This window comes from Oryzias melastigma, linkage group LG21 (assembly GCF_002922805.2).
Source record: "Oryzias melastigma strain HK-1 linkage group LG21, ASM292280v2, whole genome shotgun sequence".
Lineage (NCBI taxonomy): Eukaryota > Metazoa > Chordata > Actinopteri > Beloniformes > Adrianichthyidae > Oryzias > Oryzias melastigma.
In genome coordinates, this window is record NC_050532.1 from 18,356,880 (window position 1) to 18,375,996 (window position 19,117).

At 41.1% G+C, this 19,117-nt stretch overlaps 1 protein-coding gene across 1 annotated transcript in view; it reads left to right on the plus strand.

Annotated features, from left to right (window-relative positions):
- xirp2b (xin actin binding repeat containing 2b) overlaps positions 1-17,381 on the plus strand; it is a 19,382-nt gene extending 2,001 nt beyond the window's left edge. The window contains exons 2-8 of the mRNA XM_024287127.2: positions 781-941; positions 2,459-2,587; positions 3,140-3,226; positions 3,948-4,005; positions 4,097-4,185; positions 4,721-13,847; positions 17,251-17,381. Of these exons, the coding sequence (XP_024142895.1) occupies positions 891-941; positions 2,459-2,587; positions 3,140-3,226; positions 3,948-4,005; positions 4,097-4,185; positions 4,721-13,847; positions 17,251-17,342 (9,633 nt within the window). The 5' untranslated portion in view covers positions 781-890 and the 3' untranslated portion in view covers positions 17,343-17,381. The remainder of the gene's footprint in view (positions 1-780; positions 942-2,458; positions 2,588-3,139; positions 3,227-3,947; positions 4,006-4,096; positions 4,186-4,720; positions 13,848-17,250) is intronic.
- The last annotated feature ends 1,736 nt before the right edge of the window (positions 17,382-19,117 follow it).

A 19,117-nucleotide genomic window follows, 5' to 3' on the forward strand; every position in this document is an offset into this window, starting at 1 on the left:
CTTTTAGCACATTTTTTTTTGTTTGCTTCAGTAAAAAACGGAAAAAGACAGTTTATTAGAAAAAAAAACTTTTAATTATCTTGTGTGAGATATTTTAAAGTGTTTACTTTCAAGATCCTCTGATGCCGTTAAAAAAAGAGAGAAAAACTCTAGAAGTTATTTGAAGATTAATTTCAATATGACTGAAACTCACATAGAGACGTTTTACATTGAGAAGTTCAGTAATTTAATGCATTTCCCTATGATAAGTGACTTCAATACACTCATTCTTCAGTTGTTCGGAGATTACGTTTTAACATGAGATCAATATTTAGCGTTTCATCCTGTTGGTTCTTTTTCACTCGCCTCTCCTCCTGGTAACTGGCAAAGGGCTTTGATCTTCCTGGAATGCTGAACAAACTCCATCCGTCTTTCCTTGCGAGTAAAGTTAACTGCCTTGTCACCTCTGCTTATGAGTGGCTCTGCCAGACAAACTGAGATTAGCTGTTCTGTCCCCCCTCCCCTCACTATAGCTGCACATATTTGAGAGCATTAGCTGTTTTGGGGGGGTGACAACCAAAACCCAGTGTCGTCTGTGACAACCAGAAAAGAAGATAAAAGCTGCACTTTTAATAAGTGAAGTTTGTTCGTAGACTCCATCAAATTACATTTATTCTACAAAGCAAAGGTGATATATCCAACAGTGAGAGCCTCCTCAATGCTACAGTATTTCTTATGATCATCATATTAACAACGTAAAAAGCCACTTGTTTGTCCAACGGTTGACTTTTTGTGCTTTAGCTGCTGGCAGCGCAGGTTAACCAGGGCTGGACATCCTGAAAGCTTTAAACCAGAGGAATCAGGATTCTCTCTGCAGACTCACAATCATCCCAGTGGATTACTGAAGGGCCATGTACCAGGCAGCTGCTTCCAAGCAAGCAGACAACAGCATCCCCAGCGCGGTACTTTGGCTTTTGCATGGAGTTGTGCTGTCGAACATTGCTAATAACCTTTCACACCGTGTTAGAAAGTGTGATTACTTTGAGTAGTAGACATGCACAGAGTAAATGAAGTTATAGGTGTCTAATCTGACAAAACTGAATCCATTCTTTGCTTTGCTTTGTGAAAGACTCAAAAGTTGTTATGGAATTCGGGAACTTTTGCTCAGTTTTTTATGCAGAAAGATAAAATTACGGTGGCCCTGAAGTCCAAATCTCACCAACAAATCATGCAAAAACATGATGATTAAAAGAGCAGAACAAGTAATAAAAACCTGTATTATATTTAACAAATCAAAAATTTTTTGTTTGTTTTATTCATTTTTTTCTTCTATGGAAACTGGACAAACTAGGTGATTTGATGATGAGGTTCGTGCATCAGTTCAAGCAAAAGTTCTTATTAATGGATCAACTCCATACTAATCATTAAACTAGACTAGTGTGCAGACATTGAAGACATTTTAATTAATTAAAAATATTAGTCCAATTAGTGATGTCACATAGCAGCTACAGTTGTGAAAAAATTAGGACCCAAAAGCCTGTATATTTTCCCACATATTTGCACACATACACATTTAATATCAATTTCAACATCACTGAGTGATTCAAGTGACATAACGTGACATTTAAAAACATGTTTAAACCTTTCTATGAAATGTAATTTCTGCTTATTTTTAAGTTTAGACACTTCAAGACATATTTAAGGGACAGGTAGATGCCACAAAAAATGTCTTAATGACACGATTTCAGCCAATGGAGCAAAGATAGTGAAGAGGTGGCAAACTTTATCCTCCATTGAAAAAAAATAAATAAATAAATAAATTTTGCTCAGATCTTTTTTCTTTATATGAGTAGAATAAGAGTAATGTTTTACTTAGATTTTAATTAAATCACTTTCCTTTTTAGATTTTTTTCAAAATAAGATTTGATATTTTCATTTTTTCCCCATGACTGTACCTTTTCTGGTTATGTCTTTTATTTATTTATTTTTAGCACTTTGATTTCTGGAAATTACTTTTGTTTTCCAAAAAAATTCATTTTTATTTTGTTTCATATTTTTGGAATTGTGTTGTGGCTTCTGGAATTTGATTTGATTTCAAAAAGTAATTAGTAGTTATCTTACCTTTTTAATTAATTTTGAAATTTTTACGTGTATTTATTGTTATGATTTGGACTTCAGGGCCACCGTATTTGACAGTAGTAAATACACAGTGATGGTTAAAAGGTGTGTAATCTGACAAAATTGGATCAATTCTTTGCTCTGCTCAGTGAAACAGTCAGGACTTGTTAGGAACTATTACAAATGCAACCCGGTTGCTGAGTTTTTGGTGCAGACAGACACAATAAACTGCATGAGCCTTAACACCCCTGAGCGGAGCCTGTGCTGGGTCCCTGCCAGACACGACAGCCTTATTAAGCAGCCGCTTGATTTCCGGTCATGTAGAAAAGGAGGCAGCTAACAAAATTTCCTGCTTCATTAGGTCATGGAGGAGTCGGAGGTCTGTTCCCTGCCTGGGGGACTCGCGAGGGTGATAAAACAATTTGAGACTCAGGAAGCTGCAGCATCACACACTGTAACCCAGTTCTGTTTTCGAAACCGAACTGTGCAGGTATCCCGACCACCAGCCGATTCGTCCGATACGAAACACCCAAACAGATCACGGCAGCATGGTTTGACCTAACATTTCTTGCAAGTTTTTTTTTAGTTTCTGGGCTCAAAAGCATGAGTAGCTTTTTAAGTAAAACCTAATTTTGGGTGAATGTCAGCGGCGAGCCTCTTTGCTCCTTTGTTGCACCTGCATCAGAGTGAGTGGGCTTAAATTGCTGGGATTACTTGACATTTCTAGCAGCTTTTGAAAACCCCTTCAGGGATATTTTCTGTCATTTTCAAGCTTCTTGCAGTTGATAGAGACAAAGCAATTTAGAAGAATTTCCCCCTTTTTTTTGCAAAGACAGCATGAGTGAACAGCTTGCTAAGGTCTTTGTCATCCTCATCTCCATCTGCGATTTGCCATTTCAAAATTCAAACTGTTCTGTTGTGTTCTCTAGATGTGGCTGGAGTGGGTACGATGTCCTTAATAGAGTCGTTTGTGGGCGTGTGAGCTTGTGTGGTATGTACATACTTTTACCATGTTTGACAACTGCTTCCTTTGCTCTAACAGGAAATGTCTGAGTCAGAGGTGACAGTGTCAAGTGGCAGCAGGCAGGTCAACCCAGGCAGTCAGCAGCTGCATTTCCAAGAATCTGTGGTAAGCATTTCCCTTTTTCTCTGCGATGTATTCCCACAATGAATACAAAAAAAAAGGCTGGAGACTTTGAAATCCCACTCCAGTCATCTTTTGATCGATTGTCAAAGCATATCCAGTTGTCTTTTAATTACAATTATACCGTTTTTAGCCAAAATGTTATAAATTGCGTCATTTTCTAGGGTATTTTACTGCAGAGCGGCAGTTTTTCTTTTTCTTTAGAGTTGTAGGCGGCTCTGTTTTTAAGCCCGCACCCTTCAAATCATGTGTTTACTTCCTCTCCCACTAGCTTACAACCCTCACAACCCCAACCAAACATTATCAGTACCATCCACTCATACAGTTTAGTGCCACATGCCAACTCGCATGAGAAAAATGAAAACGTACATGGATCTAGTCATCTACAAACAGATCCATCACAATAACGGGGAGCAGGAAGCTTGTATTTTCACAAATGTAGCTTCAACATCAGAGCTACAGGCCTTCTACATCTGTATTTTATTTGTCTGCCTCTGATGAAAGCACATTTAATGGAGAAATACTCAAAAATGCAATTTTAAGTCTAAATTTCTTTATGTCTTCCACCACCAAAAAACACTTCAAAAACATGTTAAAAACGCCAAAAGAAAGAATATGAATAAGAATCTGCTGCTTCACACTGTCAACTTTAAAACTGTTCTTCATTATAAGTGTTTTTGTTTCTTTTTCTTTTTACTTCCAATAGGTGTCATGCTATGACAACAATTTGGCATCCACTTATGAAAACCATCAAAATGAAGCAGGTAAGTGGTTGTATAAATGGAGCCGACTCCATGAAGGTGCGGAGCCATCAGTGCTGCATCGGGTCTAAAATGGCTGTGTCGGCTTTTACAGACGAAGAGTTTCCCAGGTATTCCACGAAAGAGCTGAGAGATCACTTTGAACGGACAATAGAAGAGGCTGCTTCACACAAACCAATTAAGGTAATTTCCACCTCATTTCAGCTGAGAACACGCATGGAAATTGTATGTAACTGTGCAATGGTTCTTACAAGAATGCAACAATACAGATAAGGTTTATTACAGCTGTAATCCCCAAGACTTAAATCCTGGTTACTTTTCAGGAGAGTGGTTATCCCAGGAGAGAAATGTGTCATTCACAGAGGGATTGTGGTTTCCACCTTTTGTTACATTACTTATTTGTCTTTACATGTTAGCAGCTTTATAACAAAGTAGTAATAAAACTTTACTATGTGTTAGGTTAGGGGTCTGCAACCTTTCTGAGATAACAGTTGGTTTATCAAAAAGGACTTTTCCTTAAGTGGAAATTTTTCTCTGCTATAGCTAAATTACACCTTTTTCCGACTTTTTTGTTTATTAAAAAACTCCTCTCCAAATTAATAAAAACTTTTTATATCATATTTTAAGATTTTCCATGCCCTCCCAAGTAGTTCTGATTATGGTTGAAGTTTAAATCCTGTTCATTTACCCTTAAATGTGGTTTTTGTTCCTCACCAAGATTGGACGAGACATCAGTCGATCTAAGTGGACCTCTCACGTGAGTGAAAGTGAGGAGATTGAAGCGTCAGCCGCTGAAGCATTACAGAACACAATGGCTGCAGTGACGGATTATGAGGACCTTCCACCCCCTCCTCCTGATTTGCTTCAAATACCACCAGAAAGTGAACATATTCCGGCGAGCCATCACACTCACGAGCCCTCAAACCCAGAAAACCCATTCAAACAATCGCACAACAGAGAGGCGTACGTCAAGCAGAGGGGTATGTCTGAGTTAAAACGCCTTTACAAACACATTCACCCTGAGGTACGCAAGAACATCGAGAAGGAGTTCTACAGTGAGTACAGTGAAACAGAGAACAACCAGGTACAGAGGCAGGTGTGTGCGTACGAGGATGATGGTGGGAGTCCTGATGATATCTATGAAGAAGAGTATGAGGACTGGGAGGAGATTGTCCCTGGAGAGGTGCAGGCAGTGCGCTGGATGTTTGAAAATAAACCTTTAGATGCCATTAAAGATGAAACTCCCGAAGAAGACGAGCAAAACAGGAAATTTACTGAGCAGGAAATGATTTTGGGGAAAGACGTGAGACGCACGGCGTGGATGTTTGAGACCAAGCCGATGGACGAGCTGGGCTCAGTGAACACCAACTCCACAGACTATAAAAACAAGTTCAACAAACTGGAGAAGGGGGACGTCCGCGCTGCGGCGTGGCTGTTCGAAACCCAAACCATGGACACTCTCAACAAAATGCACAAGGAGGAGGATTTGACGAAGGAGATCGTGTTTACTGAAGAGGACGGGAATGCTACCATTTACATGATCGACAACAAGTTTATGGAAGGCCTCGGGCACACTGAGACTGTTGACGAGAGTCGCCTGCTTAGTCTGCGCTCAGTATTGGAGGAAATTAACGGGGAAATCAAAACTGTTACGACCACTTTTGACACTCAGTTTAAATGTATCATCATGGGACAGTCCAGCCAAATGCTGGAGGTCAAGTCTGTCCGTAAAATCGAAACTGAACTGGAGAACTCCATCGCGTCACGTTGGCTTTTTGATACCCAACCTTTGGACACAAAAAACAGAGAACCCGCTCCTTTAAAACTGATTTGTAGTCTATCCATGGAGGACAGCAGTAAAGGAGACTGGGGCAGGTGGCTGTTTGAGATAAAAACATTAAACTCCCTCAGCGAGTGGGAAAGCTCACAACTGGAGAAGACGGAGATCATCGGGGCGGACGTTCGCAAACATTGCTTGGTCTTTGAAACGCAGCCAATGGACTCTTTGAAGGATGACTCCAATGCCAGACAACAGTCTCTTGAGGAGATCATAGGGGGCAATGTGAGGTCTGCAAGAAACTTTTTTGAAAGCAGCCCTCAAGTCGCCAGGAAGAATTACCAAGAGGTTGGAAAACTTAAAAAGGCAACAGCAAATGAAGAAGTAAAAGGAGACGTGAGACACCAGAAGTGGCGTTTTGAAAGTCAACCTCTTGAGCACATTAGAGAGGAGACGAAAGAAGTGGTCCGCACTGTGAACGTTGACGAAGACCTAACGCATGAAGATGGCTCCAGCTGCAGGGCAGATGTTCGCAGGAACTGCTGGGTGTTTGAGACGCAGCCAATGGATACTTTAAAGGATGACTCAAACGCTCGCCTCCTGACAAAAGAGGAAATCATTGCGGGGAATGTGCAATCCGCCAGGCAGTATTTTGAAACGGCCCCAAGTGAGGAGCTGAAGGAGCTGGATGAGGTGGGCAAACTGAAGAAAATAGTGGCGCTCCAAGAGGAGAAGGGCGATGTTACACATCAGAAGTGGCGATTTGAAAGCCAACCTCTGGAGCAAATTAGGGATGAACAGAAAGAAGTGGTGAGAACGATCGATCTGGAGGAAATCGATAAGGTGGATGTGTCAAACTACAAGCAAATATTTGAGAGAACAGAGTTAAAAGAACAAAGAGAGGACTCGCAAAAGATTCTCGTTGAGGGAGTCACGTCAGGCTCTGTGAAATCCAATAGAGACCTGTTTGAGTCTTCAGCGTTGTACGCCATGCAGGACAGCTCGGGACATTTTCATGAGGTCAAAACAGTGCGGCGTGAGGAAGTGGTGAAAGGAGACGTCACCACATACAAATGGATGTTTGAAACCCAACCAATTGATCAGTTTGACGAAAGCATTGAAAAATACCAAATTATCAAGGGAATATCCAAGCAAGAAATTGAGTCTGGGGATGTTAAAACTGCAAAGTGGCTGTTTGAAACGCAGCCCCTCGATGCAATCAAGTACTTCAGCAATATTGAAGATGAGGAAACGGTGGGAGTGAGTAAAAACCTCGATGTTGTGAAGGGGGATGTGAAAAACTGTAAGTGGCTTTTTGAGACCAAACCAATAGACACTTTGTATGAAAGAGTGGAGAAAGAGAATGTTAACGAAACAGAGGAAGTACGAAAGGGAGACGTCAAAACCTGCACGTGGCTCTTTGAGACGCACACGCTTGACACCATCCATGATGAAACAGTTTTAAAGACATGCAGCGTACAGCAAGAAGACATTCGGGGCAAAGATGTCAAAACGGCTCGTTTTCTTTTCGAGACAGAGAAGCTGGAGGACCTCGCCGGGGGAGAGGCAGGCTCTTATAAGCGCATCACGGAGATTGACATCGCATCCGGAGACGTGTCCAGGATGAAGTATATATTTGAAAACCAAACGTCTGACATTTTAACCTCTACGTCTGAGGAAGAGATGCAGAAGCTGAAAAGAGTTCAGACTGAAGACATCCAAAAAGGAAATGTTGTGACCTGCAAGTGGCTCTTTGAAAATCAGTCTATCGATGCTATTGGCCTTCAAGACAATGAAGCGGAATCTGTGAGCAGCAGAACAGTGAACGACATACAAGGAGGGGATGTGAACAAGAGTCGCTTCATTTTTGAGACTCGTTCTCTGGACACCATCCAGAACGTTTCATCTGAGACAGACATTCACAAAATCATCCGCGAGGAGGATGAGAGGGGGGATGTGAGAAACTACACTATGATGTTTGAGACTCAGCCCCTTTATGCCATTCAGGACAAAGAAGGGCATTACCACGAGGTCACCACCGTCACCAGCGAGGAAGTGAAGGAGGGGAACGTTTTAGGAACCCGGTGGTTGTTTGAAACAAAACCCCTGGATGCCATAAAAGACACAGATGAGGTGTATGTCATAAAGTCTGTCACTCAACAAGATGTGCAAAAAGGAGACGTCACCTCTGCCAAATGGAAATTTGAGACACAACCGCTGGACAGGATTGCTGAGGAAAATAAGTCAGTGATAAAAACTGTGGAGGACATTCAAGGTGGCAATGTTAGACTGAACAAACATCATTTTGAGACTGACACCTTGTCTCAAGAATCCGTTAGAACTGTAAATGTCAGTGAAATACAAAAGGGCGATGTTAGGACTGCAAAATGGAGGTTTGAAACCCAATCCATCGACAAAATAAGAAGCATGAGCTCTGAAAACCTCATAGAAACGGTCAAAAAAGAGGAGTTTGAAAAGGGAGATGTTCAACATTCAGTCTGGCTTTTTGAGAAAAAGCCTCTTGACCACATAAAAGAGGCCGACGAGGATGAGAGCAAAGCTGCGACTCAAGAGGAGATTCCCAAAGCAGACGTGAAGACAGCAACATGGCTCTTTGAAACCACGCCGTTTGATGAGTTTCACGAGACTAAAACGGAAAAAACGGAAATAGTGGGCAAAAGTGTGAAGGAAACCCTCGAGGAACTCTACAGCCAGAAAATGGTGAGGTCAAAGGGAATACTCATTGAAGCTGATGAAATTGGAGATGTGAGGATGGCAAAGTACCAGCTCATGAATAAACGGGCTCCCAAGATTCAACGAGAGGAGGTCATCCGAGGGGATCTGCAGAATATTATGATGAACTTACTGAACAGACAAGAGACGACAGAGCAGCAAATAGTTATAGATTCAGAGGAGAAAGGTAACATCAGTTCAACAGTAGAGCAACTATTCAGACAAGAGAGGTCAAGCAATGTGGAAAAGGAGGAAATAATGCGCGGTGACATTCAGGAAGCCCTTCACAACCTCTTCAACGAGAACCTATCAACAAAACGAGGAATACTCATCCAGGAGGATGAGAAAGGAGATGTACAGATGACAATATATTCTCTTCTAAACAAACATGACAGCATGAGTGTGGAAAAGGAGGACATTGTAAAAGGAGATGTTAGGAGTGTTCTTGAGAGGCTCTCTAGTCCAGACAGTCTTGATCAGGCAGTGAAGATAAAGATAGATGACACTGAGAAAGGAAATGTTCAGTTTTACTCGACTTGCATCGAATCCGGAGCTCTCAATTATCTCAAACAGCTGCATTTGGAACCCGACGAGACTCTAACCGACGCGGATAAAAAGGAGAAAATTGTTGGCGGTGACATTAAAGGCACAAAGCTCATCCTAGGCCGTAATCAAACACAAGTTGAACGCACAGTGGAGGACGTCATACCAGGAGACGTGCACAACGCGGTGAAGGTTTTCATGTCTGAGCCAGCCACGTCTGCAGAAAAGATCCAAAAGGAGGAGATAGTCAAAGGCGATTTAAGAGCCGCTTTGAACTCGTTGTCAGAATCAGGAAGGCAGACAGTCGTCGTTCAGAAAGAGGAGGTGGTGAAAGGCAACATCCCAAAAGCTCTCCGGTGCTTGGAGAGGGCTCAGAGAAACCATAAGGAGGTGGAGAAGCCGGATATAGTCCCTGGAAATGTCAGAGGGGCTATGAGATCTCTGGAGAAATCAGCCACATCTAGAGTGGAATGCCTCGTTGAAGATTTAGTTCCAGGAGACGTGAAGGCCACGCTGAGATCTCTGGAGCAGGCAAAGCGTGCAAAGAAGGAAGTGGAAAAAGAAGAAATTGTGAAAGGGGACATTCACACAGCAATGCAGAGTCTACAAGACGCCTCCAACGAGAAGAAGAAGTGTCAACAGGAGATAGATGTTCAGGGAGACGTCAGAGGAGCAATTCAGATCTTCATGGACCCCCCGCCGTCTCCAAGGATGCAAAGGGCCGTAAGTCTCGAAGATGAAGTAAAGGGGGATGTCAAGATGTCGATTAAGTCATTATACGAGACGCAGGAGCAAACACAGTTGGAAAAAGAAGAGGTGATAAAAGGGGATGTTAAAGGCACCATTAAATCTCTGCTGGAAACGGCCCAGAGAGAAACGTCTAAGGTCAAGCACGGAGCGTACAGGAGAGTCCGGGTGAAGCAGAGTCCTCCAGTGAAAAACCTGAAGACTGACGTGCAGAGGAGCGCGCAAAAGATCAAAACAGCAAAACTGGTTGAAGAATCCAAAGAGATCCGTTCCATCCAAAATGTAACTGTTGTGCAAAAATCCACTGAGGTGGAGCACAAGACAATCACCCAAAACCACGGCATCAAAACGCTGAAGACAGAGTTCCGTAACCTCAAATCCGGCTCCAAGGGGGCGGCAAAACTGGGCAAAACCAAAGTGAAAACAGATGTTTTTGTGATAAAGTCCCAAACCCCAGAGCCTGATCTGCCTCTCCCACCCCCACCTCCACCTTTAACTGACTCTGACCTCCTTCCTCCCCCTCCCAGTCCTCTCCCTCTCTCTGCTGACCCTGACATTGATCACCTTCCTCCTCCTCCACCACCTCCACTCACCTCTGAGCAGGACGCCCTCCCACCACCACCATCTCAACAAGAGCTGGACAGCATGCCGGCGGTGGACTTTCAGCCTGCAAAAGCGAAAAGGATGACAGTCAAAAAGGTAAAAGTGCCAGCTTTGCACCCAGTTCCAAAGCTGGAGCCTAAAGTGGAAGTTATTAAGTCCCAAAAAGTGCAGGTGACGTCTGAGACAAGAAAGGAAATGAGTCAGAAAACACAACAATCAAAAACCATCCCACCGGAAGTTCCTTTGCTCCCAGAGTCCCCCCGACCACTAAAGAAAGTTTACATTGCTCCTGTGAAATTCACTCCTCCGCCCTCCCCTCCCCCCTTCATGAGAGGGAAAATGACCAAATTTAACACGGCGTTGATAAAAGCTGAAGAAAAGTACAGGAAGCTGAAGGAGGAAAACACACCACCAAGCACTCCACCTCCCACTCTCACACATGACTCGGTTAGCGCTGCTTTTGAAATGCTTTCAACTAAAGAGGCATCATATTTCACAAGCTCAGGAATTTCAGAGGAGACGGAAGCTCCTGCTCATTCAGAAACCCTGCAGTGTGACTTAACCACGCAGGCTGTTGTCTCAAACAACAGACGAAGCAACACCAGCAAACACAAAAAAATCACTGCAGATTCCACAAGTACGTCTTCTGCAAAACAGCAAATTTCTTCTAATGAGATGTCTCAGGTTGCCACTATTCAAAAGACCTCATCCGTCTCTACTGTAAGACAACAAGTTCAAACGACTACACAGAAAACCGTTTCTGCTTCCTCCAAAGAGTCCGCTTCATTTGTTGTGTCGGAAAAACTTCAGAGCACCGGCACTCATGATGCACAAAAGGAAAATATTACTTTACATCCGAAGAAAGATGGTAAAAATAATAAACCGAAGAGCTCTGCCAAACCAGAAACAGAAACATTGGTGATACCCATCAATCTTTCAAAAGACGGAAATGACAGCTCTCTCAAAGCGGAAGAGATCAAGTCAAAGGGTACTAATAATACCAACATAAATAAACCAAATGATTTTCCTGCAGAAATTCAAGCCTCCAGCCCTCCAAAGCAGACAGAGAAAGACTCTACAAATGGAAAAACAAGCAAACTGACTCAAAAAGGTAAAAAGAGCACCAAACAAGAAAAACAAGAAGAGATAAAGATGTCCAGTGAGACGGAGCAGACAAATGTTTCACAGGTGGAAGTTAAGAAAACTGAACAGTTCACACAAGAGACTGAGAAAAACACTCTGTCCTCTCATACTGCTGCTGCTGCTGCTACCACATCTACAAGCAACACTGTCAGCCAGCCAGAGACTACAACCCCAACAAAGAAGAAAAAGAAATCGAAAAAGTCTAAAAGTGGAGCACAGTCGGGTCAAGGTAGAGATAATCTCACCGAGTCAACAACAGAAACCGAAAACAAGAAAGTAGCTGAAAAAAATGACCAAACTCAGGAAAAAACTGCAGTAACAGAAGTGAAGGTAGAGCACATTCAAGTCAAAAGTAAAGTATTAACCACCATCAACAAAGAGAGTCTTAATATTGAAAATGTTTTAAAGGAATCTCAGAAGAAAGAAGCTAATCAGAACTTTAACGATCTACTAAAAGATACAACAGCAGATGAGTCCAAATCAAGTGAACAGGCAGAAGGTTCAACAGAAGATGGAGAAAAATCCCAAAGACACGATGTCCAAGTGTTAATCTCCCACATTTCAGAGGCACAAAGTTTTTCAGAGAAAACTAACTTTCAATCTGTTGAGGATTTGCTAAATAGTGTGCCAGAGTGTTTCAGTTCTCAAGAGAGAAAACAAGAGTTGGAAGGAACATCAGTGGCTGAGAAAAATGAGGAAATTCCCAAAGGTGAGGAACAAACATTGATGAATGTCGCTGAGGAAACAAGAGAGAAGCATGAGTGTGAGTCAGTTATTGAGATTGCAATTTCTGGCGCAGCTTCAGTCATCTCTGGTTCTTTCAAAGAGGAGAGTGAAACTCAGAAAATGGGCTCTCACGGTGACAAAAAAGAGGAGGAAAGGATCTGCAAGCTCGTCGACCTTCGATCTCCCTCTCCGTCCCTCAGGATGAGCTCTCCGTCGCCAACTTTTATCACCATTGAGTCCACGAGGAGGACCGACTCTCCCCAAAGGGTCACTCCATCACCCACTCTGCTTCACAGGCCGCCCACGCCTCCAACTCCTCCACCGCGGCGGTGTGACACCCCGACATCCCGCCTCAACAGGATCACGCCTTCCCCGACTTTTGACAGAGCTGAAAATTTAGCCCGGCTCAAGGACACGACGGCCAAACTTTTGCGCGGCGTCACCCCACCGCCGCTTTTCACCAATCAAATCCCAGAGAAGAAATCCGAGATCGTTGAACCGCCCGCCTCCTTTCAACGGCAAATCAGAGTGGATAGCCAAGTTGCAGCAGCTGAAACGACGAGGCGCAAAAGATGCTTATCTGACACGACTCATTTTTCTGAGGATAGAACTCAGAACTTGAGCGCTGACAAAACACGAAGTCGGTCTGAGACATGTGTGGCCCTCGGTCAAAACACTTCAAATCTAGATGAGGCATCAGATGATCTGGAATTGTCTTCCGCATCTGTCAAAGAAAGGAAAGAATTTTTTGAGGAGGCACAGAAAGCTAAAAGCAACAAGACATACGTGCGGAAGGAACCCATCTCCATCCCGGAGCGACTAGGCCCAGATATGGAGGAGTGTCAGGAAGAGCGGGAGAACAAAGAGAAAGAGGAGACTCCTAAGGCAGACTTGTCTAGTCTTGTAAACAAATTTGAATCTCAAGAAGATAAATTAAGTAACAAAAAAGAGCCTTTGTCACACACAGAGAGTCTTCACCCTGAAGATTGGGACAAAGAGAAAGCAGACATATTGGGAAAAGAACTGCCAACTTTTGACATCCAGGCTATTAAAAATGTTTTTGAACTGACTGAGCAGAGTTCTGCCTTCAGAGAGGAGAAAAGGGATCAGGAGGAGCTCATGTCTAGTCTTAGTGAAACAACGGCAGACACTTCAAAGCAGGAAAGTCGTCAGGAGACAAAAGGAGGCTCAAGGCAGAGCACCCCCCTCCCTGTGCAGGAAAATGAGAAAGCACCCACTCAAGCTCAACCTTTAGCTTTCTCTGAAACCAAATCCGTCACGGAGAGCTTCTCGGAGGTTGATGAATTTGGTAACAAGGTCACAGGAAGGGTGACCGCTGTCACGGAGCACTCCGAGAGCCTCTCCGCCACGGTCGCACCATTCTCCTACGCTGACGCCGTGAAAAAAAAGGCTGCCAGGAGAACTCAGACGTACGATGAAGACGCTACGGAAAAGCTGCTGAAAAATTTCCACAAAACGTGGACGGAGAGCGAGACGGTTTTCAAGAGTCTGGGCTACACCGTTTCTGAGGAGACGTCGTCACAAGTTGTGTCTCGACAGACGTTTTCATCGGGTAAAAAAACAAAAAAACCTGTATGGCATGAAACAGCAGCTACATGAGTGGCATGGACTCAACATGCATGGATTTTATCTGCTGCTACAAAAGTTTTGTGTCTAATCGAATGCTTGGATTGCACAAACCAGTTTGTCGGTAGAAACATCTATGCTAGCAGAAAGGCTAAACGTTTGGTTCGTCTTAGCCCTGGAGACCCATTAGTAATGATTGATTAATTCAAAAAAATGAGTCAAATTTAGTTTATAAGCCCAAAAGAAAATAGTTCTTGGGTCATCCAGGGTTAAATAAATGTGACATTCTGTTTTACCGTAACTGCGTTCATGCAGTGTGTTTCACATATCTAACCTCACCTCCTATAAGCAAGGTATTACATTCTTACTTGATGTTTTTTTCATGTGTATAAGAGGACAAGTCACATCAAATGAAGGTTAAATGACCCCCTTGTTTAATCTTGCTGTTTTCTAACCATACTACCAAGGGCATCTTTAAACTTTCTTTCTATGGTATAGAAACAGTATGTTGAACATTTTTTGGAGTTTCCAAGGAAAAGTGAATCACTTTTTTTCCAGACAGTTATTTATTTTTCTATGATTTTATGTCTAGTATGGGAATACAACATGGGAAAATTATCAAATAAAATTAGTGTCACATAGAGAGCGGCTGTGGTGCAGCAGTAGGGTAGTTAACTCTTCATCAGAAGATGGTGAGTTCGACTACTGCCTTGCCCGCCCCATGTGTCGAAGTGTCCTTGGGGAAGACACTGAATCTCACATTGTCTCTGGTGGGAGGTTGGTGCCAGTGACCCCTACCAATGGGTGAATGGGACTGTGACTGTAAAGTGCTATACAAATATACTCCATTTACCATTTAGATGAGGTTGTGCTGATTAAAATGATGCCAGATAAGTACGTAGTTTTTCAAATTGAAAATATTGAGGTAAATTCAAAAGTAGACAAAAACAGAGATTTAAAGCTCAAATGTAGCATTGACAAAAACACATACTTTGGGTTGAAAGGGATTTTTTTAAAGTATTATAAGCAAAAAAATGAAAGGAAAAAATAAAACCATGAATGAAACTAATTCTTTTAACATTCATATGTTTCACATAGAAGACTTACTCTGATGAATAATAATTTTGTGGCATCTTTCGGACATAAATTAAAATCTCAAAATGGCATTTCTTATTATTTTTTTTTAATTCAAATCATTGTGAATCAAAATACAGTTTATAAAAGATCGCCTTTGTCATGTAAAAAATATTCTGAGCAGACTAACAACTCCTCACTACGAGCTCTCTCTCAGCAATGGGGAGAGGGGGCGGGGTTGATCTGTGACAACTTAGAGGCAAATTTCTACTGTCGCTCTGCTTAAACTATGATGCAGAAAATGATCGATTTTCTATATTATGGTTGAAAATGGAGCAATCATAATAAACAAGACTACTGGGAACGTTTTTAAAACGGCTAAAAAAATAATCAGAGCCGATTTTAAGGAGATAATCAGTAGCAAAGGCCAAAATTTGGAAGTAGCTTCATTTTACCCAATTAAAAAATTGATGAAAAACTGTTAATTTAATAATAAACATCTGATTTCCCACCGTCTCTGCTTATGAGTTTATATATGGATCACAAGATGGAAAAAATAAAGAATGGATTCTTTAATTTAACGTATGCCGTACCATCACAGAAAATTATTCCTTTGAAGATCATGCAACGCTACATTTCACTTTTTAAAAAAGGAATCCAGATTACCAGAAATGTAACAGAAAAATACTCTCACAAGACAAAGACTTGAATATTAAAGCATTTTCTTTCAATCCAGTTTCAAGAACAAGTCTGCATTCTCACCAAATTCCCTCATTATCATATCCATTAAAATCTTCCTTGTGGAGCCTTTGAATGAATATCATGCATTTGCTTTTCACTCAGTCTTTGACCATATGAGAGCATCCGTATGCTGAAGCACACCCTGCTTTGTCTTCAATCAAACCCAGTAATTGGGGCGATAATTTTTTAAAAGAACATCCTGCTGTACTGAGGCATGCATGAAACTGGCAAATGAATAGCGCACACTTAAATTCACAATCAATCAGTTTGATGATGGCATCAGTCAAGCTGGATTTTCTCATTTTCTTTTTTATGATTAGTTTTCTTTTGAGAACTAATTGAATGAATATTGCAGCTCTTGCTTATTGATTGAGTTTGGTCGCTCGTGTTCATGAACTGATCCATTCTTTGGCTCATCCAAGTGACATAGTTTGCTCTAAACAACAACAAGATAGTGACAGATAATGACAAGCTTTCACTCATTTTGTCAGTGAATAATTGTCTTTTAGGGAATTCTCTTAATGGAATTGATTGTCCTCATGTCAAGTCATGAGTGAAGTAGATTTGACTCCTTTCTTGCGAAATATTGCAGAAAAACATATTTTTTCTACCATAAGGGATGTTATAAACAAACCTAATGCAAAAAACAGACACTTGACGGCAGATTCTGTAATGTATTAATAAGTTAATGAAAACAATGTTTAAAGTGCACTGTTCCCAGTGGTCTTTTAATTGTAATTTTTGCAGTTTTTTTGGCCTAAATCAAAAAGTCCGAGTGGTTTCTAGGATATAGTTTCTACAGAGCAGCAGTAGTTCTGAATCGGACTGTTGGTATGGACTGAGCCTGGTCCTACTTCCCGACATCCAACTTTCTCCTGCTATCTTACAGCCCCTTACACCTCCGATGTAACTAACGGTGCAATAAAAATTGTTTTGATCCAGCTCAGATGAGGAATTAATATTTTAAAAATTGATGCATCGGAATGGAGTGGCGCAGGAAGGTTGTGGCCTTCGATTGTATCACTTCTACAAGCTTTTTTTTGACAAGATTTCTTCCTCTGCTCTGGATTTAAAACTATTTGAATAAAGAAATATTCAAACATAGAATTTTAAGCTTTATTTGCACCATCCATGACGAGAAAATGCCACAAGAAAATGTTTAAAACATACAGTAATTTCATCAGAGTAGATCTTTGATAAAAGTCAATTTGAAAGATAGTCAGTTCTTTTCACTTAAATCACTGGAAATTACAGTTATAGACTTTAAATTTGTATTTAGATTATTAAAGCAAAAAATAAATGCCATGAAGAAATCTGACATAAAAACAAATCAAGAGTTCTGGTGTTACTGATACTAGAAACATTTTGATGTAAAGTCAAGGCATGAGTGATGTTTAAAACTCTGTGTGTTTGGCAAAAGGAAAAAATATATATTTTATGAATGATGTGAGATCAGTACCCTACATTTTCTCCAAAATATGCATGGAGAAGCATGCAAACGCGAAGGGTAAATAACAGTAAACATGCATTGTGAACTGCAAACTTATTTTGGCTTTCACGTCTCTTCTCAACAGGTTCGAGTTCCGAAGTCGGAGCTTTGCACAGTATGCCGGAAGAGAGCTTATCCGATGGATGCTCTGATAGTGGACAAAAAAAAGTACCATAAGTCTTGTTTCTGCTGTGAGCACTGCAAAAATAAATTAAGGTAAATGTCGTGCTTCTTTTGAATGATTATTTTCACTTCTGTGAATCTACAATACAACCGTAACAGTCCCATCCTTTCTGTCTGCTTTCTTGTTTGTAGCTTGGGGAATTATGTTTCTCTCCACGGACATTTCTACTGTCTACCCCACTACAAACAACTCCTCAAATCCAAAGGGAACGCCGATAATGGAATTGGGCAACAGCTCGCAGCAGGAGGTGGTGAACCTTTCCCCCCACATGACAAATTTGACTGGAGGTGTTCCACGGGCAGCGCAGGTTCGGCAGACAAAAATCAAGGGAAAAGATCTGACGGCAACAAAGTGTCTGTAGTTTGGCCCCCGCTGACTGATCCCCCAAAGAAAGCCTTTAAAATAGAAGAAGACATCCAGCTCGCTAAACCACAGTGGCCCCCTCCAGAGAACTCCCCTACGTCTCCCAAACACCAACACAGAAAGGCTGTTCCTAGAAGTGTACTCTGAAATCCGGTTCATTTTGACTAAATGTCCCTTTAAAGTTAGAACTGTAGGCATAAAATGAAAGTTTCTGGTTGAAGGTTTTGCAGTTAAGTGATGGAAAAAGGAAGGTGAAAAGTAAAAATATGGAAGGAAACTGTAAATATATGTATATGATGTGGAAAAGCAGGTTGTTAGTAGGTCAAAAAAAAGTCAAATAAAGATAGATACTGAACTGTAAGATGTAAGAATGTTGACATAAAACTGACAGGTTATAATCCAAGGTGTCACTTCAGTTTTTCCTGATCATCAGCTGCTGATACGCCAGCCAGTATTTGAGTAACACACTCCACTTGAATAGGGACTTGTTTTTTTCAATCATTGTATCTAGAAAAAGGAAAAAGAAACAAACAGATCATTAAACCTGATGTCATTTGATTAATCTTCCTCTATTTCTGTCACTTTTCCGTTGCTTTTTACTGTACAGACTCAAAGCATCCTGGCAACTAATGTACATCTCCAATTTTTGTTGTTAAAAACCAATTTGTTTTATTCTTAAATGACTAGGATACTTCAAATATATCCATTTTTTTTTTACAAATGCATGCCAGTTTATTAAAACCATGTCAGTCGGTTGATCCTGTTGTAATATATTGATAAACAATTTCAATATTCTTCTTAAGCACCTGGTGTGCAAGCTACTGAAATTGACTAGGAAGAATTTTATTTATAATACTGAAAGTACATAATTATAAATTAAATATGACTGGTTTCTTGTATTCTAAGTCCTTTTTTTAGATTGGATACGTCCTCTCGCTTTGTATATGAAAGTATCTGAAAATGCCACGCTGTCAGTCTGGTTTCACTTTAAACACTGCTGATGTAAGGGCAATAAAACTTTACATTTCAGAGCGTTAAATGTCTTTTTTTTTTACTTTTTATTTACATTTTTTTTCCAACAATAAACACAACATTTCAAAAGACAAGATCTGTCAAACAGCATCCACAAGAATGTCTTAAGACAGGGCTACTAAGACAGATCAGGGAAAATAACATTTGAAGAAAATAAATTCATGAATACAATTACATTTTTTGCAATTTCCACATGGATTATATGGATTTTTGGAAAGGTGGAGGTCTACAGGCAAATCTTACAAGTTGGGATGACTGATTCTTGATCCAGGGTCACATTCGCCATAATGCGACTTTCCTGCATTTTTTTTTATTTTTTTATTTTTTTTGTTCTCTCGTTGTGCCAAAAACCATTCCCTTGTGAGATTTATTT